Raw genomic sequence first — 23512 nt, 5'->3', positions numbered from 1 at the left:
GTTTTTATTGCTATTATTTTAATGTAATTGTGAATGTGTGAGTGACACATCGGTAAGCTGCAGATCTTGAAAAGAAAATGGATGAGAGGGAGACTGCTAGGGATGGGAGTTATGAAGCATAGCTACTGGAGGAGAACCCGAGACCCTCCCTCTTTCACCTTCACATCTATTCCTGTTATGCACTGGACTAGGTGATGCATTTCAGTTGTACATTGTCAGGTTGGCATGTCAAATTGGTCTTGAGGTACAGTGTGTTCTCTAGAGAGAGTGGTTTTCAAACCTCTCCTCAGGGACCCCCAGTTAACAATTTGATTGTAGCCCTGAACTAGCGCGTAAGGGCTTTATGATTCGTTGACAATTGGAATCAGGTGTGTTTTCTTTGGAATATATCAAATACATGGAACAGCTGGGGGTCCCCAAGGAGAGGTTTGAACACTACTGCTTTAGGAAGTGGCGACGTGATGGTTTGCTGCTAAGGAGTATGTGTCTATTGTTCCCTCCCATAGAAATATGTGGAATATGATTTACGGTTTGTTTTTGCATTCACTGGCAGTGCATATGCTAGGTTTGTGGTTTTGAGTTTAGAGTTTAGTTTGATTTGATTTGGCTATTGTTGGTTATCATTGAATTTGGTCATCTTAAATCGTTTGTGGCTGACTGCCCATTGTACACGTTTGAGGAAAAGCCTGAGGCCGTACTCACATTTCATCTTGTCCGAACAATGTTTGATGCATTCAGCTTCTGTTATGTCATATATTCTTTTGACATTATGTAATGTCATTTTTTTATATATATTTTTACTGTGAAATCATACTGTAGTACACAGCTTAGGTTGGAGGACATTTAACTTAACATTTAATCTAAGCTTGTTTACTCAACAAATTCACATTTCTTTATCCTGTCATACATTTTTTTTTAAAGGCATCAAGGTTTCATTTGGCCTTGATCTCTCTGTCTGTCTGTCTGTCCGTCTGTGCAGGTATGGGAGGACTTACTGATGGGGAAGACCAAAGCCTGACCTAGAACACGGTTTACCCTTTGACTGATATTGGGCGCACATACAAGACCACAGAAACCCTCTCTATTCTATTCACATTTTAAGCAAACTCTGCAAAATACTGCTAAAAGAGAAAGTCGCGAAAGTCCCTCTTCTGTCATATCTGCAATTGTCATACTTTCATTGTTTATCCCAGTCTTTATCTCAGTATCAACTATTGCACCACTCTAGTTTGTCCCCTGTTCATTTTTTACTTTTTTACTTCACTTTTTGTTCCTTTGTAAAGAAATGCTTTACCTGAAAAAGTACTTCACAGAGGGCCTGATTCAGTTCACCATCCTCCTGAGTCTCATTGGGGTGCGGGTGGACCTGGACACCTACCTGAGCAATCAGCTGCCCCCACTGCGGGAGATCATCCTAGGCCCCAGCTCGGCCTACACCCAGACGCAGTTCCACAACCTCCGCAACACGCTGGACGGGTATGGCATCCATCCCAAGAGTGTGGGACTTGACCCAGTTCTTTACACCCCGCCGGCTGCTGAAACCAGGTGCGCCAGCTGTGGAATCGCCTGTCATGCCCAGTCCAGAGCTGAGCACGTGCTGGTCCACGTGACCTGAGACTGTGGTGTCCGCCGCAGCCAGTCCAGCCCCAGCATCACTGGACAATGGGGCCGGCCTGGAGGACGTGAACAACTCCGAAACCGACGCTGAGGGGTGGCGGCGGAGCGCCTGAGTCCACCTACAACCCAAGTGGAGATGACAGCACCCTGGGAGCCGTGGCCCTGAGGACAGCCAGGAGCAGCGCATACAGGGATGGCAATGATGATCTCACCAAAGAGGTAGGAAAGCTGAGTAGAGGTGAGATCAAGGCAAGCTGGGCATGGCACTTCTATTGTAATGTACAGGGAGGGATATGTTATAGGAGAAATGGCTACTTCTCAGATTGCTGTATTAGCTGTCTATCAGAGACGCCTTTGTGTGAACCTTGATAAATCACCATTTTAATGAAATTAAATTATTTCTGGCATTATTGTAATGTCCTTGCCATTAGAATCATCCTTGCCCTAATAGTCACAGGACACCACTTGGAGGCGGTGTGGTTTTGGGTGACACTAAGCCATTGTTAAAGTAGAATTAACTAAGTCTCCAAATGGATCACATGCTTTTATGGTAATTAAGTGACTACGGCTGCATTTGGGCTTACATCAGGGGTGGGGCAACTGGCAGCCCCCGTGTGTGTGTGTGTGGTGTGGTGTGTGTGTGTGTGTGTGTGTGTGTGTGGGTGTGGTGTGTGTGTGTGTGTGTGTGGTGTGTGTGTGGTTGTGTGTGTTGTGTGTGGTGTGTGTGTGTTGTGTGTGTGTATAACGCTGCTCAAAAATAAAAGGGAACACTTAAAACACAATGTAACTCCAAGTCAATCACACTTCTGTGAAATCACTTGTCCACTTAGGAGCAACACTGATTGACAATAAATTTCACATGCTGTTGTGCAAATGGAATAGCAAAAGGTGGAAATTATAGCAATTAGCAAGACACCCCCATAAAGGAGTGTTCTGCATGGTGGGACCACAGACACTTCTCAGTTCCTATGCTTCCTGGCTGATGTTTTGGTCACTGTTTGAATGCTGGCGGTGCTTTCACTTCTAGTGGTACATGAGACGGAGTCTACAACCCACACAAGTGGCTCAGGTAGTGCAGCTCATCCAGGCTGGCACAATACAATGGCGCGGTGGGTCAGTCATGGTGTGGGGTGGATTTCTTTGCGGGGCCGCACAGCCCTCTATGTGCTCGCCAGAGGTAGCCTGACTGCCATTAGGTACCGAGATGAGATCTCAGACCCCTTGTGAGACCATATGCTGGTGCGGTTGGCCCTGGGTTCCTCTAATGCAAGACAATGCTAGACTCATGTGGCTGGAGTGTGTCAGCAGTTCCTGCAAGAGGAAGGCATTGATGCTATGGACTGGCCGCCCGTTCCCCAGACCTGAATCCAATTGAGCACATCTGGGACATCATGTCTCGCTCCATCCACCAACGCCACGTTGCACCACAGACTGTCCAGGAGTTGGCGGATGCTTTAGTCCAGGTCTGGGAGGAGATCCTCAAGGAGACCATCCGCCACCTCATCAGGGAGTGCCAGGCGTTGTAGGGAGGTCATACAGGCACGTGGAGGCACACACACACTACTGAGCTCATTTTGACTTGTTTAAGGACATTACATCAAAGTTGGATCAGCCTGTAGTGTGGTTTTCCACTTTAATTTTGAGTGTGACTCCAAATCCAGACCTCCATGGGTTAATAAATTTGATTTCCATTGATAATTTTTGTGTGATTTTGTTGTCAGCACATTCAACTATGTAAAGAAAAAAGTATTTAATAAGAATATTTCATTCATTCAGATCTAGGATGTGTTATTTTAGTGTTCCCTTTATTTTTTTGAGCAGTGTATATATATTAGTAACTCAGTTGGGGTCTCAACTTAATATGTTGAGTTAGAATAGTAGAATACATAAGGTGCGATTTTGAAATTTGGTTGTCCATTAGCAGTTTTTCCACTTATGTCAGTCACTGCCATTCACTCAATTAGCCCATGTCAGCTAGTGTTTTGCTCAGGGTGGGGGCAAAATTTTACTTAAGCCTCAAAGACTAGGACTAGCTCTGAATGCATGTGTGGGTATGCATGGATGTGGGTATGCAGACTTGTGAGCCACTTCGGCCCCTCATGATTTTTTATGGCCCTCACCCCAATCAGTTGCCCATCCCTGCTTACATGATCTGAAGTTCTGTGATTTTCTATGAAATAGGACCTATAATTAATTCTAATATGAGTGAAATGCTTATCTTTTGGAAGGAAAGCTATGTTAAAAAAGCAGATTTTCTGTTTTGGAATGGTGTGGGTATGCATACCCCAACAACAGAATGTTGTCTAGGCCTATACCGGTCATGAAAAAATATTCATGCCAGTAGACTGCTGATTGGCCAACTCATCCTCTATGAGGAACTAGCATGTCTGTTTGAGACACAGGTTTGATGTGGGTTGTTAAGTGTTTTTTCCCTCCAATTTATGCTTTGGCCACAAGAGTACAGGATTAGTCAACAACATTATTTGTGAATGCGCTAACTGAATATGAACTTTTAAAAGTGAGATTTTGACAGGACAGTTACTTTAAATCGCATTATATATCTCACCTTGTGTTGACCTGAGGATGAAAATATTGAAATGTAAAGCTAACAGTATCACAGGTATAGGCATCCTTGATTTTTGCACCACAGTCAAGTACAGTACCATCAGTATTCATACCCCTTGACTTATTCCATGTGTTATATACAGCCTGAATTGAAAATGGATTATATATATTTTTTCTCACCCATCTACCCCATAATGAAAAAGTGAATGTTTTTTTATATTATTGAAAATTAAATACAGAATTATCTCAATTACAAAAGTATTCACACCCATGCGTCAATATGTTAGAATCACCTTTGGCAACGATTACAGCTGTGAGTCTTTCTGGGTAAGTCTCTAAGAGCTTTGCACACCTGGATTGTACAATATTTGCACATTATTCTTTTAATAATTCTTCAAGCTGGTTGTTGATCATGGCTAGACAGCCATTTAAGTCTTGCCATAGATTTTCAAGCCGATTTGAATCACAACTCTAACTAGGCCACTCGGGAACATTCAATGTCATCTTGGTAAGCAACTCCAGTGTGTATTTGGCCTTGCGTTTTAGGTTATTGTCCTTCTGAAAGATTCATTTGTCTGTTGGAAAGCAGACTAAACCAGGTTTTCCTCTAGGATTTTGCTTAGCTCTATTCTGTTTATTTTTATCCCCAAAAACTCCCATTCCTTGCCGATGACAAGCATACCCATAATGTGATGCAGCCACCACCATGCTTTAAAATATGAAGAGCGGTACTCAGTGTTGTGTTGGATTTGCCCCAAACACAACGTTTTGTAATCAGGACATAAAGTTAATGTCTTTGCCACTTTTTTTGCAGTTTTACTTTAGTTCCTTACTGCAAACAGGATTAATGTTTTGAAATATTTGTATTCTGTACAGGCTTCCTCCTTTTCACTCTGTCATTTAAGTTAGTATTGTTGCGTAACTACAAAGTTGTTGATCCATCCTCAGTTTTCTCCTATCACAGCCATTAAACTTTGTAACTGTTTTAAAGTCACCATTGGCCTCATGTTGAAGTCCCTGAGCGGTTTCCTTCCTCTCTGGCAACTGAGTTGGGAAGGAAGCCTGTATCTTTATACACCCTCCAAAGTGTAATTTAATAACTTCACCATGCTCAAAGGGATATTCAATGTCTGCTTTTTTTTATTTTTACCCATCTACCAATAGGTGCCCTTCTTTGCGAGGCATTGGAAAACCTCCCTGGTCTTTCTGGTTGAATCGGTGTTTGAAATTCACTGCTCGACTGAGGGACCTTACAGATAATTGTATGTGTGGGGTACAGAGATGAGGTAGTCATTCAAAAATCATGTTAAACACTTATTGCACACGGTGAGTCCATGCAACTTATTATGTGACTTGTTAAGCAAATGTTTACTCCTGAACTTATTTAGGCTTGCCATAACAAAAGGGTTGAATACTTATTGACTCAAGACTTCAGCTTTTAATTCCTTTGTAAACATTTCTAAAAACATTATTCCACTTTGACATTATTGGCTATTGTGTGTAYGCCAGTGACGCATCTAAACATAATCAATTTTACATTCAGGCTGTAAAAAAATAAAATAATAATTGTTGAAAAAGTCAAGGGGTGTGAATACTTTCTCAAGGCACTGTAGTTCTCTCTCCTTGAAGTGCTTTTTATTTTGAATTAAGTTGTGTAAGACAAGATGTTGTGCAACTCAATCAAGGGGGCTCTTTTCTTTGTAGTCCTAACATCTTTTTCACATCATGGATTTTTCAGGACATTGATTTGATTGACATCCTGTGGCGACAGGACATCGACCTTGGCGCAGGACGGGAAGTGTTCAACTATAGCAGTCGCCAGAAGGAGAGTGAGGCGGAAAAGCCCAGCCCAGAGGAGGAGGAAAGAGCAGAGGCACAGGAGAGATGGAGGAATGGAGTGAACCTTCAAGAGGCTCAGCCTGTGGATGGAGAGACCGGGGAGAGCATACCAGAGCAGGTAGCTAAGGGAACAGATTGTGTTCATGATCTTGTGTGTCCACTGTAGTTGATAGTAAAGGGAGTGACCTCTGTGCTGTCTGCCCCTCCCCCAGACCCCAGGCCTTGGCTCTCAGACCTCACTGTCCCTGCAGGAATGCCTAAGGCTGCTGGAGGCCACCTTCCCTTTCGAAGAAGAATCTCCTGAGGTAAAGACATTTGCATGCTGTTTTATGATATTACAAATGCTAGATTAACATTATAGTCTATGGAAATCAAAAAAATAATTGTGAGACTTTTAAAGGTCAACATCTTATCAGTTTCCAGCCCCTGTAGTCACAGCTGAGCTTGCGGTGGCCAATGAAGAAGCTCCATCCACATCTCGGGCCCTACCACTGCCTCCCCCGTTGCCCCAGTTGGACCTGGAGCAGCAGTGGCAAGACATCATGGCTATCATGGAACTACAGGTTTGTACTTGCGCTTTAATCACAACTCGTTCTCCAGTAAAAAAAAGAACTTTTTTCTTACAATTCTTTTCTCTTTTGAAGGAAATGGAGGTTAATAACACCTCAGAGAACTCCTTCCTCAGCACTACTTCCAACAGTACCAATACCAGTGGCAGCACAAGTGAGTCCGGCTCAGTTGGAAGCTTTGGACTTACTCGTTCCTCCACCCTTATTCACCAAGATGTCAGCCTTCACCAGGCCTCCCTCCCTAGCTGCAGCCAGGACTTTCCCACACTTTTCAATCCAGAGATGGATGCCACTAGCACCCCACGGACCCCCTTGCTTAGAATGTCCTCCAGCAACTCCTCCAACGTCAACTCTACATTCGGAGCCACCAACCTGACTGGACTCTTTCTTCCACCGCCTCTGAACAGCACCAACAACATCACTTGCACTCCAGTGTTGCCTGATCCCTTCAGCACTCTGCTGGAGGAGTCTATGCTAGATGAGATCAGTCTGCTGGACCTGGCAATGGAGGAGGGCTTCAACCAGGCCCAGGCCTCTCAGCTGGAGGATGAACTCGACTCGGACTCAGGCCTCTCCCTAGACTCCAGTCACAGCCCGGCCTCCCCGAGCAGCTCTGAGACCTCCTGCTCCTCCGCCGCTTCCTCCTCCTCCACCTCTGCCACCTTCTCAGAGGAAGGGGCTGTGGGATACAGCACTGACTCGGAGTCAGCTGTCGTGGAACCAGAAGAAGGTGCTGTGGGGGGCTACCAGCCCGAGTTCAACAAGCTCTGCCGCATGAGCTACCAGGACCCCTCCCAGTTCCACGGGCTCCCTCAGCTCGACAACATCAACCACAATCACACCTACAATTTACCACTGTCTTCATCGTTCGATGAACACCTAGAGCTACCAATTCCCACTGGCAAGAAAATGGGCCGTGAGAAGCAGTCAAAGCTTAAGCCCCAACAGGACTTCCTGGACAAACAGTCGAGTCGCGATGAGCGACGGGCTCGGGCCATGAAGATCCCCTTCTCAAACGAGAAGATCATAAATCTGCCTGTGGAGGAGTTCAACGAGCTTCTGTCTAAGCACCACCTGAGCGAGGCCCAACTGGCCCTCGTCCGCGACATTCGTAGACGTGGCAAGAACAAGATGGCGGCCCAGAACTGCCGCAAGCGCAAGCTGGATACCATCATCAACCTGGAGCAAGGGGTGCATGACCTGCGTCGTGACAAGGCGCGGCTGCTGAAGGAGAAGATGGAGTTTATTCGCTCCATCCGCCAGATGAAGCAGAAAGTGCAAAGCCTCTACCAGGAGGTGTTCACCCAGCTTCGGGATGAGGAGGGCCAGCCCTACCCCCCCAGCGAGTACTCACTCCAGTACAGCGCCGACGGCAGCGTTCTGATCATGCCCCGCACCATGACAGATCAGCAAACCCGTAAGCCCGAAAAGAAACAAAAGGACAAAAAGAAGTGAGGAGGAAGCTGTTGCCTTTTCTTTCATTTAGCTAAAATCACTAAGAAATATTTCTGCAGATGCAAGAGAGGTCTTTTTTCCTTTGAGAAGATTCTTGTGAGGAGAAGCTGCATTGTTGACTACTTTTCCTGCATTAGGTTTTTTTCCTTTTCTTTTGTGGTTCCTGTGTTTTCTCTGGGAAACGACTTTGAAGCAGAAGTTCTTAATTTGAGTACTGAATTTTCATTGTTTGGGTGGAAAAAAAGGAACAAACAAGGAAAAGAAGGGGTTGAAAGATTTCTCTGGATCTTTGGCACCAGGCCATGATGTTATTACTTCATGTTAGGAAGTGAAGGGAGTGGTATCAACTGAAGTCAGAGTTAAAGGTAAAACTAACATTAAGTCAACATGAAACTGGCTGTAAATTCCGGTCCATTGTTAGTCAGCTTTGAACGGATTGTTAAACCAGTTTTATTTGCTTGGGCCTTGGAGTGATTGATGGAGTGACTGTTCCTGGAGTAAGTAGAAGTTGCACATGTTGAGGAGAGCTAAGACAGGCCTGGAGATGTCAAAGGTTAAGATACCAGTGGGGTAAAGCAAGTCCATCATCCAGGATACCATTATCTTAACAATACCGCCAATACTAACCAAATGTGTTGTGCACTTCACTTGTACTCGAAGCAAATGTCTAGCTAGTCTGACACTGCACTCATTCAAAATGTGTTTATTACAAATACCACCGTTTTTGACTGGCCATTGACTTTGAGTCCATCTGATGTAGAACTAGGACACTGGAACACAAAAGAGGCTTGGAGAGTGTTCTTGGGCTTGCCACGATGGTGGAGCATGACAAGTATAGGAGATGGAACGCTGAGGAAGAAGGCACACGCTGCGTTACAAATGTATCAGCTTCTGTATATCTATATAGCTCTGTAATTTGTCCTTCTAAGGCTTGGCTGTATGCATCGTGCCGTGTCTCTGACTATCTGTCTGCCGCAGGTTTAAGGATGAGCTCTGCTGGTAGTCTTTTAGTTTTCCACACATCCTCATACTGTCCAGAATAAGCTAGGTTATAGGTCTAGCTTCATCATGTTGGGTCTACTCCCTGCCCTTATTGCATCACACACTGTGTGTTGTGCCTGTAACCACATTGCAGGAACTTTACAGGCCAGGGAATATTGATTTTGATAGCCGTCTTTGCAGGAAGTATTGTATGAACTGCAACCCTGTGGAAGTGTCCCGTTTATTACAAATCAAATGCACCCATCTTTACTATCATTAATATTAGGTTGGTTTGCTTCTTGTAAGGTGAGTCGTTCGGCTGTCAAGTAATTGCAGTGGTAGCCTTTGAAAGAGTTGTCATTCTATTTGATAAGTTACCTGAAGCAATGGACAAGACAGTTGATGAATAGCCTAGTTGTCGGCTTTAATAGTCTACGGTCATACGTGACATTTAGAATTGTAAACCAATTGAATCGAACTGAGAAGGATAATATGTGAAGTGAGAGCCTTGTTTTCGAATGCCTTTGTTTCACATGCACATTTCTAAATTCGAGGGTTTTGAGAACAAAAGGTTATTGGACTGTTATCAGAACATTAGAAGTGCTATTGCCTGAGCTTATGTGTTTTTTGGGGTCAAATTGTGTTTTAGCATGTACCCCTAATCAAAAAAAGATTAGGCCATTTATTAATGCAGCAGAGATAGCTGTTTAAAGAGAATGAGTACATTTGTGAACCCCAGATCAACAGTGAAGGATGGGAAAGAACTAAGTCGCTGCACTGATGAATGTCCTATGTTCTTCTTCATCCACATAACTTTCATAGTTCTTGTCATCATTACCCTCTGAGGGGAGCCAAAGTACAAATACTTTTGCTTTTAAACAGATGTTTTCATGCAGTACTAATTATTTCGCAGGGGGAAAAAAGTTGCTGTCAATTTAAATGAAGAAAGTTGTTCGTTCTCGCACTTCAGAAAACATTTGATATTTAAGACGTGCAAACGTTCACCTGCATTGCAACACAATGCAAAGCCCATTTTTAAGTTATTACTACTTAGTGCTGCTTTTGTTAATGGTCTTGTTTGTTCTGTAAATATTTTCTCCTTTTGTCATTCTTTTCTGTAGTTTGTCTGCATTTTGCACAGCCCCTGCTTTGGTTATTTTCTTTGGTTTACTTTTAAATATTTGCTGGCAATCTGGGATTGTTATTTTATTGATTAATAAAGTGTTTATTTTCATCTGTGACTGCATCATTTGCATGATTTAATAATGAGGGGACACGTGTCCATTAAAATAACAAGGTGAAATGTGTCCATTTGGGGGGAATATCTGATCATAAGGTTTTGTGAAGATAAATACATAAGGCCTTAATGTATCCAACTATTTACACACATTTTAAGCTTAGGCTCTGTTAGTATGAGACCGATGACAATTGTAACAAGTTTATTCTCCAAAAACAGACAAGCAAGTCCTGTTTATGAAAATGTTAGAATAAGATGGACACATGAGCAAAGTAAAAAAAAAAAACATGGTTTTCAAAAATGTGTTGTCACCTCAATACACTAAAACGGTCACAAAACGAGCAAAGATTAACATTGTTTTGCACTATAAGCTACAAAACATTTACATAAAACTAAATGGCACCGTTGACTTGTTTACAAGACTATGAATGATAACATTTCCACCAGCCTACACAGTAATGTACAAGGCCTAGACCTCTTAGTCAACTGCCCTGTGAAAATGATCTTGTAGTATCCAAATGGTCACTAGAGTGAATCTTAAAACATTTAACACTGCATTATACATTTCTTCCAGGGTTGTGATTTCTCAAGAGAACCCATAGCCTGTATTGACTTTGGTCATATCCAGAGATTTTAACCTGATGGGTGATATTAAACCAAAAAGGGAGTCCATGTGCTGTCGTGCTTGTCTCAGACCCTTTGCCTAGAGCCCCATAAGCCCTTGACACTACCTCTACAGTCTTCAGAACCAGCTTGATACCGCTCTCCAAAACGGCTAGTTCTTGTCGTCCTTCTTCTCCTCCTCCTCCTCGGCGGGGTAAGAGTGCCACGTGAGCCGCTCCTCATAGAAGGATATGACCACCTGTGGACACTTCACGTTTGCTTCCTTAGCGGGTACCAGGTCTGCTTCATCCGAGTTTTTCCTACAAGAACAGTAAAGAAAACCACGAGTTGGATGAGTATTTAAGTGGTGGGTTCTGGCTAGTTCAGGGATTGTAGTGGCGCTATGAAATYGGTTAGGATGCACAGAATGAAGAGATTGAAGGCAATGGATCCACTTTTTTTTATTGATGCATAGGCATGATAAACAGAACACAGGGTTATGTGAATTGACAGGTACATTGACTTGCGACTGCTGGATGATTAGGTCTAGTAGCATAAAGGTAAAAAAAAAGGGCCATACAAACCATTTCATGAGGAACATGAGTTCTCCAGTGGAGTCAGTGGCGCCAATAATCCTTTCTGGATCCAAACCTCGAGTGAAGCCCCTTAGTTTCTCTGGCTAAAACAAAGGGCGAGTGTCACTCAATGTGAAAAAGACAAAATGATTCCATCTGTACACGCTTCTGCCTTTAGGACTTACGTCATCTTTTTTCTTCTTGGGTCGACTTTCCTCTCCTTCCACATTAGGCTCTGCAGACTTCCTCTTGCCTACAGACTCATGAGCGGATTTCTGTTTCTGCAGAAACAGTGCAATCAGGTCGGGGCAGTCCAAATTATCCTCTGGCTCCCATGTGTTGTCACCCCTGAAGAAACAAAAGCAGTGTTAATTAAGCCAGAAAATGGCATTGGAGTGAAAGAGGGGTTTTGTTTGGTCAATACAAGCATTCCACATAGGGATAAAAAAATATATATCACATCTGTATTGTGTAAACTCACTCRGAAAAGCCTTTCCACTTAAGAAGGTACTCCACTCTCCCTTTCACCACCCTTCGATTCAAAACTTTCTCCACCACATATTCTTCTTCCTCTTCCTCCACGGCCACCACATCCTCAGCCGCCTTCTCCTGTGTCTTCTCAGCCGGTGTCGTCATCGTCACCTCGGACTGGGTGGGGGCTGTGGGTGCAGGGGGAATGACGGCTGTGGGTGCAGGGTTAATGTCGGCTGTGGGTGCAGGAGCAGCAAATCACGGCTCCAGAAAACGGCCACTGTTGACGGTGACACTTATACTGAACTTTTCATTAAAGGGGTTAACCCCAGTTGAAACAATAAAGTGCCTTCCCGCCTCTGTTTTGGTAAAAAGCTAAGGGAAGGGGCCTGGAGAAATGTGACCAATCTTAAATTTATAGACAGCGCTATGGTTGCAAGGACTGACCACCCAATATATCAKAATTATAGTTTTAAGCATGTTTTGAGGCTATAGAGTGTTTGTATACAAACATTGGAGAAAAACAAGATTATATTTTGGGTTCTGATGGGGTACGACAGCTTAACTAAGTTAATGAGGCATTTATAAGTTATATTCTTCAAGAATGAATGTGTATTCAGTCATGACTGAAATTATTGGCACCCTTGATAAAGATAAGCAAAACAATCCTGAGCAATATTGTATATAAAAAAAACAAGGGGAAAGAGATTTTGTTTGRAGTCATAAAACAAAGTCTAAAAGATAGGAGTAAAGTTTTCCAGCACCCTCCCCTTGCAAGGATAACGGCACCAATCCTTTTTCTAAAATGTTTGATGAGATTGAAGAACACATTGAGAAGGATCTTAGACCATTCCTCTATACAGAATATTGCCAGATTCTTGCTATCCTTCATCTGCGCTTATGGACGGCCCTCTGACAATTCAAACTATACGTTTTCAATGGGGTTCATATCCAGAGACAGATGGTCATTTCAAAATGTTGATTTTGTGGTCAATTGCCCATTTCTTAGAATTTGATGTGTGCTTGGGGTTATTGTCTTGCTGCAAGATCCACTTGCGGCCGAGCTTCAGATTTACTGGCATGTAAAATCTTGGTGGGGCAAACACAAACAAAATGTTGGGGATGCATGCCAGTAAAGCCACTACACAACACTAAACAATACATTAATTGCACTATAAAGGTGACAAACCGCCCACCAACTGTTAGGGCCTACATAAAGCTGTCCCAACAGCAGTCCCAACACCTTACCACTGCTACACCTGGCTATCGGCAGAGATTTGTCTGGCAGCGAAACAGTTCATTCAGCCTCATTTACTACCATATAAAATAAAAAAACATAGCTTATATGCCTGACTTGCTTAAACAAATGTGGTTTCTACTGACAATTGAGATGTACAAACTATAGCATAAGGGGACGACAAGCAGATAAGAGGCAATCCGTAAATTCGATTAAGACATTAATAAGCGAGCTAGGACAGACGTAGTCAATATAACTATTTGTCGGCACTTTTGAAATGTACAGCGACAGAATTCAGAACATGGGCCGTTCTTACAGTATTCTTTCTCCCTGTACACCAAGTCAGAACCGTATGATAAATAAAGGGGCCATATAAGCAGACAATGACAGCTCTTACAATATTCAATGATTACATTTCTCTAAAACAGGTTATAGGCTACATGTGCACCACCAAGTCAGAACAGTAAGCGAAATTAAGAGAGGAAAATACACCAAATTATTAGGGTGKGCCACATGGGCTACTAACAGCTTACRAKACAATATACACTTAGTATTACTTTCTTAGCTACAGTATACACATCTCTCTGGTATATTATTTATGCAGCAGCGTACAACACATATTTGGACTCAACTTGTTGTGCTGTTCTCACTTGAACAGGCAGTCTCTTATGGGCAAATTGTCAAACTTTGTCATCTAAGTCTGGCCATCTCTGGATTTATGGTGATTAAGACAACTGCGTCTACATTTGTTTGTGATAATAACCCCAAGCACATATCAAAATCCAAAAATAAATGGTTAATTTCCCCCTACAAAAAAATCTACATTTCGCAATGGCCATCTCAGTCTCTGAACATGAACCCATTGAAAACCTGTGGTTTGATTTTGAAGAGGGCCGTCCATAAGGCAGACAAAGAATATCAAGGATCTGGGAAGATCCTAAGACCCCTCCCAATGTGTTCTCCAATCTCATAAAACATTTTAGAAAAAGGCTCAGTGCCGTTGTCCTCATAAGAGGAGGGTGCTAYAGTATTGAAAACAGGGGTGCTAATAATTTGACCCCTATCCCCTAACCCCTATCTTTTTAAAATATATTTTATTTTACATGTTTAACAAAATCTCTAAGCAATTGTATTTGTATAAAATAATTCCACTTTTTTTGAGGATACAATAGCTCAGTGTTTATTATTTATTTTATACCGTTTGTTTTTGCTCATCTTTATCAAAAATTGATGTAGCAGCAGCAGATTGTCCCTTTAAAGCCTACACATGCTAAGTTCTTTGGCAAGGCTCTCCAACCCTGTTCCCAGAGAGCTAACATCTTGTAGGTTTTCACTCCAACCTTAATCAAACACCTAATTCTTATCATTAGCTTGTTGATAAACTGAATCAGGTTACTTACAACTGGGGTTATATTGAAAACCTACAGGATGGTAGCTCTCCAGGAACAGGGTTGGAGAGCCCTGCTCTATGGCATCTTGTGAGACAAATAGCCTCACCTTTTGAATTGATATACTGTAATTCAGTTAAACAAATGAGAGGTAGATGGGGAAACTCAACACTGAGTGCCACACATAAATGATAAACGCCTATGTTTACCCATTGCTGCAGAAGTATATTTGTTAGTAGAAATAGCAGCTTGAGTTTTGCAAAAACATATGCTCCCTTTACCCCACACAGACAAAACAGTGACATTGTATATATGAAAAATGTTATAAGACCTTCAGTAGGAGTGGGAGCATCATTAGAAGGTTCTGTAATCTCGCTCATACTKATCAGGTAGACCGTGGGACCAGCAGTTGGTTCCTGGTCAAAGTCAAGAATAGGGCAATYAGGGTCAGGAATCATTAAAAAGGTAGACAGGAAACAAAATAGCATTGGAGAGAAGGCAATTCATCAGTGGCTACATGTCTATATATACATTTTTTTGTACGTTTTACCCCTTTCTCCCCAATTGGTAGTTACAGTCTTGTTTCCAGTTCTCTAACAGGGGCCCTTAGCATAGGTGAGTAAAAAKTAATGTAAGAACTTGGTTATTACAGGTTTACTATGTATTTTGTTATTTTTGGGGGTAGATAATTAAAAGGGATGTGCAGCAAGAGACCAGTGCGCAAAATTTCAAACAACCAATGAGCACAGCGCTCAATAGAAGGCAGAGACTATGGATAGGTTGGCCACAGGCAGTTCCAATTTTAATTACCGTGYCAATCATGCAGGAGATGGTGCATTAACACACATCCTTCAATCTGTGAACAATCGGAGGGCCAGCTAGCTACCGCTTACAATACGAGGTGATACCAAAGTCAAAGGTCGTTATGAAATGATTTGGTCATACTGTATCATGATGTGCAAATAATGATCAGTTCGCTAAAGATGGTTTGAAAACTCTCAGTTAGCAGTCTAGCTTGCTGCCTGTGTTATTTAGCTATTTAACGTTAACTAGTTAGCCAGCATTAGTCCTGGTCATGGACCAGCAGTGACACGGACGAGCTTTCCACTTCTAGTATACACGCCACTCTCCTCCATATTGGTTTAAAAAGAAAACAAAAGCAGCGTTACTCCGCTAGCATGCACATTCTGAATGTGTTAGCTATCCAGCTAAGTAATCTAACAAAGGCGCAATGTATATGGAAATGCATTGTATATTATTTTTCCGTAGCTAGATACACGCTGTCGCTATATAAACAGTAGCTAGAAACTATTTCCCAACACAAACGTGCAGGTAGCTAACGTTAAGAGCAAGGATATAATTAATGGAGCGTTAACTCACCTCAAAACGAGTTATTCGATGGTGAAAATAGTCTGTCTTTAAATGATGTTGAGATATGATTAGAAAAATAACCTGTCTTATAATTTCTTATATAAATCAGTTTAGTTTATTATATTAAATCAAATATGAGCTTGCGTAAGCTAAATAGATCGTGTCCGCCCCCTTAATGTCCGATAAAAAAAACTACGTTTGTACACGTGCATCGATTCCACATTGTGTGGATTTCTCAACGAAACAAGTTCTCGTGTAGCTAGCTGGCGAGGTTTCTCAGATGTTGTAGAGATTAGCTAGTCGGTCGAGCTGAAGTGAGCGTACGAGCGAGGTATCTATCCGCCCCGCTCGAACAACCCAGCATTTTCTTCTGAATGCGAATAATTGTATCCTGTCCATAACAAGAATGTCGGTGATATAACATTTAACATGAAGGTAAACGGGCGAGTTTGAAATTTAATAAAACAAAATTCTTTGAGTTTGCCCGGAAACGGATATTACGTCGCGACTGACGTCTGATCTTATTTAACAGAAATACCTCTCATTCCATACCTTTCATTCCAAGTAATGTATTTAATAAATTGGGAGGTCTTCAAAAATTTAAATTATATTCCTGAAAGAGTACCCGCTAATTTGGCTAGGTTTCACCAACAAGCTTTAATGGCKTGGAAAATATGTTTCCTGCAAATTCTTTCACAACATAAAGCTCTTTTTTTGAATAATTCAGACATAACTGTAAGGAATAAGTCATTGTTCTACCCCAGCTGGCATGAGAGGAATATTGACTTTGTTCTTGATGTTTTCGACAACAGGGGTAATATTCTTACATATGAACAATTTATAACATTGAAAGAGTTTCCAATACCTTTCAGATAGTTTATTTCTGTGATCAAAGCCGTTCCCAGTGGTCTAACTACACTCATCTTAGCTTTGGTAAAGATCACAAAGCTTATCCAGAACTCAGATTGGAAGGCATGGGCTTACTTGAGAAATCTTGTTGTAATAAATATATAAAACAAATTCTTCATTCACAAAACCAACTTACACCGAGAGGAAKATTTTTCTGGAACATGCTTATTCCTGACATTGTCTGGAAAAATGCATGGTTAAGGCCTTACAAATATTGTATACCATTGTATACCAAATCAAAGTTTTACATAAGATATATCTGTGTAATTCTATGTAGAACTTCCCGGGTGGCGCAGTGGTCTAGGGCACTGCATCGCAGTGCTAGCTGCGCCACCAGAGTCTCTGGGTTCGCGCCCAGGCTGGGCTGGGTTCGCGCCCAGGCTCTGTCGCAGCCGGCCGCAACCGGGAGATCCGTGGGGCAACGCACAATTGGCATAGTGTCGTCCGGGTTAGGGAGGGTTTGGCCGGTAGGGAGGGTTTGGCCGGTAGGGATATCCTTGTCTCAGTATGTAAGAATGTAATAAAATGTATGCACTCTACTGTAAGTCGCTCTGGATAAGAGCGTCTGCTCTTGGCCGGTAGGGATATCCTTGTCTCAGTATGTAAAAAATGTAATAAAATGTATGCACTCTACTGTAAGTCGCTCTGGATAAGAGCGTCTGCTAAATGACTAAAATGTAAATGTAATGTTATCCAAATGTATGGCTATTGATGATAGATTCTCACTTTTTTCACAGAAAACACAGCTGTCTCACTTGTTCTTTGAATGTAAATTTGTGTCAGAATTTTGGGAAAACCTTGCAAAATACTTATTTACCATTATGAACACTACCCATGTTTTTGACATGAAGGATATATGTTACTATTGATGATAACAAGACCATTGAAATGATTGTGATTTTTTTTTATTCTTGTTGCCAAATACTTTATACACAAACAAAAATTCAAAAATTCTATACCAAAATTACACATATTTGATTGAATTTAACTATCTTATTAAAACATTAACCATAGTGAATAACATTTTCCTGAATCATTATAAGATTTTTTTAGAGTGATTACAATTTCACTATAATTTTTTATTACTTCATCGATTTTTTTGTGTTTTAGTATTTTCTCGTTAATACCTGCGTTCTTTTTTGTATGATGTAACAATGTAAATTGTTGATCTGTATTTTGAATTTTAAAAATATATATTTAAAAAATACCTCTTAAAAGCAAGCAAAAACAAGCAATAAACTATCTGGAATCGTTGGGAAGTCACTTCGCTTGACCATAATGACCCGTGTACACTAGRACYCGGTGCCGTGCAGTGAAACACCGCTTCCTATTCATTTTCAGTAGAGGCAGCAGACAACCTTTTTGTCACCGTAAACGCGTCGTGGGAAGCGGWGAAAAATGGCAACCCCAGACTATTTGCATTGCCTCCCTCTTACCTGCTGCTACTCTGTTATTTATGCATAGTTACTTTAATAACTCTACCTACATGTACATATTAGCTCAACTAACCAGTGTATATAACCTCGCTATTGTTATTCTACTGCTGCTCTCTTATTATTTGTTACTTGTTTTTAGGTATTTTTCTTAAAACTGCATCGTTGGTTAAGGGCTTATAAGTAAGCATTTCACTGTAAGGCTGTTGTCACCTGTTGTATTCGGCGCATATGACAAATAACATTTGATTTTATCATAATRTTCAGGATGTAAAATGCAAAACTGACCTTGGATCATTAACTCTGGGACTACTACATCTCTAGCTGTATTTCACTGTCTCTAATAATACTTCCTGTTGACCCGACCAAGTTACCTCACCTCTGATCATGCTGTGCCCTCTACGTAGCCAGTTCAGATGTGGGAGGAGTTCACCAACACAGCGGATATAGCCTAGAGCAGATATTCCCAAACTGGGCAATGCTGTTGGGGTTACGCCAAATAAAAATGTGATTCATATTTMTAAAAACATTTGAATTAATAAAAAAATACGTCACATTTTCAAACAGTACATTTATATTTTCCAACATTTGGGTGAGTTTTTTRCCCCCCTCGCWTGAGTAGCCTCGTTTCACTGCCAAAAATTWAATTAAACCATCTATGTCAAATACAGGTAGCCTCGTCAAATAATTAACATCCGATCACATTAACAGTTACTTTCTAGCGGGAAACCTTCACTCTTGCACAGACATTTAGAAACGAAACATAACAATTTGAAAAATAAGCCACAGMAGTTTTTMGAGTGAGAATAAAGACGACTTTCAAGTAGTAAGACATGTATAAAAGCAACAGATACCATTAATTAATAAGAAGGGGCTAGAAGCGTCTTATATGGTGAGCTACCGAGTGGCTAGGACAGGCAAGCCCCATACTATTGTGGAGGACTTAATTCTTCCTGCTGCCGCAGATATGGCTGGGACAATGCTGGGGGAAAAGGCCCAAAATGCAGACAATGTCTTCATCAAACAACACTGTTTCACTAAGCATCAGTGACATGACAGGAGATGTTTTGAAAGAATTACTGCTTTGCATACAAGCCAGTGAATTCTATGCGTTACAGCTGGATGAGTCAGACGAGGCGGGCCTGGCACAGTTCCTGGTATATGTCCGTTARGTTTATGGGGGGTCAATTAAGAAGACATCCTCCAGTATTTATGCTGCAGTAGTTTATGTGTCGGGGGGCTAGGATCAGTTTGTTATATCTGGAGTACTTCTCCTGTCTTATCCGGTGTCCTGTGTGAATTTAAGTATGCTCTCTGATTCTCTCTTTCTTTCTCTCTCTCTCTCGGAGGGACCTGAACCCTAGGACCATGCCTAAGGACTACCTGCCCATGATGACATTCCTTGCTGCCCCAGTCCCACCTGCCGTGCTTGCTGCCTCCCAGTTCAACTGTTCTGCCTGCGGCTATGAAACCCTGGCCTGTTCACCGACGTGCTACCTGTCCCAGACTCTGCTGATTTCAAACTCTCTAGAGACAGCAGGAGCATTAAGAGATACTCATAATGATCGGCTATGAAAAGCCAACTACAATTTACTCCTCGAAGGTGCTACTTGCTGCACCCTCGACAACTACGTTTAATTATATTATTTGACCATGCCGGTCATTTTATAGAACATTTGAACATCATTGCCATGTTCTGTTATAATTCCACCCGGCACACCAGAAGAGGACTGGCCACACCCTCATAGCCTGGTTCCCGCTCTAGGTTTCTTTCCTAGTTTGCCTTTCTAGGAGTTTTTCCACCACCGTGGCTTCTACACCGCATTGCTTGCTGTTTGGGTTTTAAGCTGGGTTTCTGTACCAGCACTTTGAGATATCAGCTTGATGAAGAAGGCTATATTAAACTTAAATTGATTTAATTTGCAGTACCACTGGAAACCAGGATCAAATGAAGGATATTTTTAAGTACTTGGACAGCATTGTGACATCAAATGGACTTTGGTGGTCATAGTGTGGGTTATCTGATGATGGCGCAAACCAGGACAGGGAACATATGGGTGAGTAAACGCGTGTGCAAGCGTTGCTCCGACGCCACTTGGTACACTGCAAGCATCCGAGAGGCTCTTGCTGCCAAGCGAATGCCTGACAGCTTGAAAGACGTCATGGGGAAATCAAAAGAAATCAGCAAAGACCTCAGAAAAAAAATTGTAGACCTCCACAAGTCTGTTCATCATTGGGGGCAATTTACAAACGCCTGAAGGTACCATGTTTCATCTGTACAAACAATAGTATGCAAGTGTAAACACCATGGGACCACGCAGCCGTCATACTCCTCAGGAAGGAGACGCGTTCTGTCTCCTAGAGATTAACATACTTTGGTGCGAAACGTGCAAATCAATCCCAGAACAACAGCAAAGGACCTTGTGAAGATGCTGGAGGAAACTGGTACAAAAGTATCTATATCCACAGTAAAACGAGTCTTATATCAACATGACCTGAAAGGCCACTCAGCGAGGAAGAAGCCATTGCTCCAAAACCGCCATAAAAAAGCCAGACTACGGTTTGCAAACTGCACATGGGGCCGAAGATTACTTTTTGGAGAAATGTCCTCTGTATCCAATGAAACAAAAATCGAACTGTTTGGCCATAATGACCATCGTTATGTTTGGAGGAAAAAGGGAGGCTTGCAAGCCAAAGAACACCATCCCAACCGTGAAGCACGGGGTGGCAGCATCATGTTGTGGGGGTGCTTTGCTGCAGGAGGGACTGGTGCACTTCACAAAATAGATGGCATCATGAGGAGGAAAATTATGTGATATATTGAAGCAACATCTCAAGACATCAGTCAGGAAGTTAAAGCTTGGTCGCAAATGGGTCTTCCAAATGGATAATGACCCCAAGCATACTTCCAAGGTTTGTGGAAAATGGTTAAGGACATCAAAGTCAAGGTATTGGAGTGGCCGTCACAAAGCCCTGACTTCAATCCTATAGACATTGTGGGCAGAACTGAAAAAGCGTGTGCGAGCAAGGAGCCTAAAAACCTGACTCAGTTCCACCAGCTCTGTCAGGAGGAATGGGCCAAAATTCACCCAACTTATTTTGGGAAGCTTGTGGAAGGCTACCTGAAACGTTTTGACCCAAGTTAAACAATTTAAAGGCAATGCTACCAAATACTAATTGAGTGTATGTAAACTTCTGACCCACTGGGTCATGAATGAAATAAATAAAAGTTGAAATAAATCATTCTCTCTACTATTATTCTGACATTTCACATTCTTAAAATAAAGTGGTGATCCTAACTGACCTAAGGCAGGGAATTTTTACTCGGATTAAATGTCAGGAATTGTGAAAAACTGAGTTTAAATGTATTTGGCTAAGTTGTATGTAAACTTCTGACTTCAACTATACATTGTAAACTTTAATTCATAGGCTAGTTTGTATTAACCTCATGATGGGTATAGGGAATATTTGAGTATCATGTAGTAGCCTAAACCTATCGCTGTTACATTGGACTGGGTGAATGGCATATGAATGACAGTCATCCAATATGCTGTAATAGAAATAAGTCCATGTTCAAGAAAAAATCATAAAAATAAGATAKAAWWWTTMGCCTCCCTCATCTTAAACGTCACTGACCGCTACTGGTGTGTAGGTTATAGGGTGTCTAATTGTTGTAAAAAAAATCACTATGGTGACTTAAAATAGCCTGTTTTTGTACAGACATCACACCCTTACSTAAACAGCACCCTCACCTGAGTAGAAATCCAAGGGAGAGAAACTGGGAATTTAATAATTGCAGTTGACATAGCTAAGTAAATGGAAGAATACTCTTATTGCAATGTGGATAGCTTATAAAGAGCCTTTGGTTGTGCATAGTGTAGTCTATGTTGTTACCAGGGAACAGCACCCTCTTCGAAGTAGGAGGTGAAGATCTCCCGCACACAGATTGCCTCGCTTGCTGCGTTGTTGGACCCCATCCTTGAAACATCCTGCAGAGCAGCAGACTTCTCCTCTGGCACACGGCGAGCTGCAGATCCCCTCCTGTTCCTCGTGTCCATCCTCATGAAGTTATGCAGGACACAGGTAACCTTCACATGCCTTAATTCCCCCAAGAGGCAGTCCCAGATGGCCCTGGTCACCCAACCTTGCAGTGCCCTACACGGCAACTGTAGGCAATCGTTTTGAAGGAATCTCCAGTTACAAGGTATCTGTAGGAATATGGAAGATAATGTCATTAGACTTTTACATCACCAGGTCATTGTAGATTACTCAAATATAATATCCCTTACAACAAATCATGATACCATTGGATAGGTAGATGCATGTGCACACACACATGTGCATGTGTAGCATGTGTCAATAGCAGGATCATATCAAGGTTAGCATCACAAATGAATACATAAATACCACTTGAAGTTTGATGATGAGTTGATCATTTGAAACAGCTGTGTAGTGCTAAGGAAAAAACAACCCTACCTCACACAGGAAGCAGTGCAGGTCTTAATCCAGGCACGTGTCATCTCCTGTCTGGACTACTGCAACTCTCTGTTGGCTGGGCTCCCCGCTTGTAAGATCAAACCCCTGCAACTTATCCAGAACGCGTTTCTGCTCATTTAGTAAGATTTGCCAATCAGCTTAAATGCAGTAGGTTTTTTCATATTGGACATACAGTACATATTTCACCATACATAATTGAAATAAATGATAGGAGTACACACAKAAAAAACTACTGTTGACCATTTAGGCTTGAAAAATAAAGAATTAACACATACATCACATATCTTATATAAATACTTTTGATTAGRCTTTGTGTGATAAGTATTATAAAATATATTCATAATTGTGCACATTTTCCATAATCTTCGCACTAATTCTTAATTTACAAAGTATACACAACATGACTCTTATTCTAAATGATTCCAAAAATCCATGACCCTTTGAGTCAGAGACTCTGACAGACAAAGTCATGTTAGGCAATATCAGTTATCCTGTTAAAGCTTTTGTGCCGAGTTTATGCAACGTTTATGGTAATGTAGCAGCAAGCAATGCAGTTTCACTGCAAAATTACTGCAGTAAAAAAATATATATTTTAGACACAGTACTTGCAGCATACTGCAGTTATACTGCACTCTGACTGCAGCTATACTCAATCCAAGATGGAGTAGCAGTCAGGAGTCTTGTCCTGTCCTGTGTATATATCTTTTTTCTTCGCATATATTTCGTAKATTTTTTATATATTTTTTAACCTCAACTCCAACATAC

At 41.7% G+C, this 23512-nt stretch overlaps 2 protein-coding genes across 5 annotated transcripts; one reads left to right on the top strand and one right to left on the bottom strand.

The window, feature by feature from the left end:
• Positions 1 to 1285: 1285 nt before the first annotated feature.
• On the top strand, positions 1286 to 10260 carry LOC111968214 (endoplasmic reticulum membrane sensor NFE2L1). The gene is made up of 6 exons (XM_023993770.2): positions 1286 to 1606; positions 1690 to 1836; positions 5921 to 6139; positions 6234 to 6326; positions 6438 to 6584; positions 6666 to 10260. The coding sequence occupies exons 1-6, from the start codon at positions 1286 to 1288 to the stop codon at positions 8043 to 8045; spliced, it is 2307 nt and encodes a 768-aa protein (XP_023849538.2). The 3' UTR covers positions 8046 to 10260.
• Positions 10261 to 10448: 188 nt separating this feature from the next.
• On the bottom strand, positions 10449 to 18612 carry LOC111967667 (chromobox protein homolog 1). 4 transcript variants are annotated; one of them, XM_070444839.1, is made up of 6 exons: positions 18539 to 18612; positions 14869 to 14953; positions 11923 to 12148; positions 11627 to 11789; positions 11451 to 11545; positions 10449 to 11186 (listed from the first exon to the last, which is right to left on the bottom strand). In XM_070444839.1, exons 2-6 carry the CDS (start codon positions 14915 to 14917, stop codon positions 11039 to 11041), a joined length of 681 nt encoding a protein of 226 aa, XP_070300940.1. In that variant the 5' UTR covers positions 14918 to 14953; positions 18539 to 18612; the 3' UTR covers positions 10449 to 11038. The 4 variants fall into 4 exon arrangements, with proteins under 4 accessions (XP_070300940.1, XP_023848665.1, XP_023848666.1 ...); XM_023992897.2 differs by lacking the exon at positions 18539 to 18612 and adding an exon at positions 15918 to 16719; XM_023992898.2 differs by lacking the exon at positions 18539 to 18612 and adding an exon at positions 15918 to 16719 and having other exon boundaries at positions 11923 to 12124.
• Between the last annotated feature and the right edge of the window lie 4900 nt (positions 18613 to 23512).

This window comes from Salvelinus sp. IW2-2015, linkage group LG8 (assembly GCF_002910315.2).
Source record: "Salvelinus sp. IW2-2015 linkage group LG8, ASM291031v2, whole genome shotgun sequence".
In the NCBI taxonomy this organism is placed as follows: domain Eukaryota; kingdom Metazoa; phylum Chordata; class Actinopteri; order Salmoniformes; family Salmonidae; genus Salvelinus; species Salvelinus sp. IW2-2015.
This window is presented reverse-complemented; position numbering and strand designations above follow the sequence as displayed.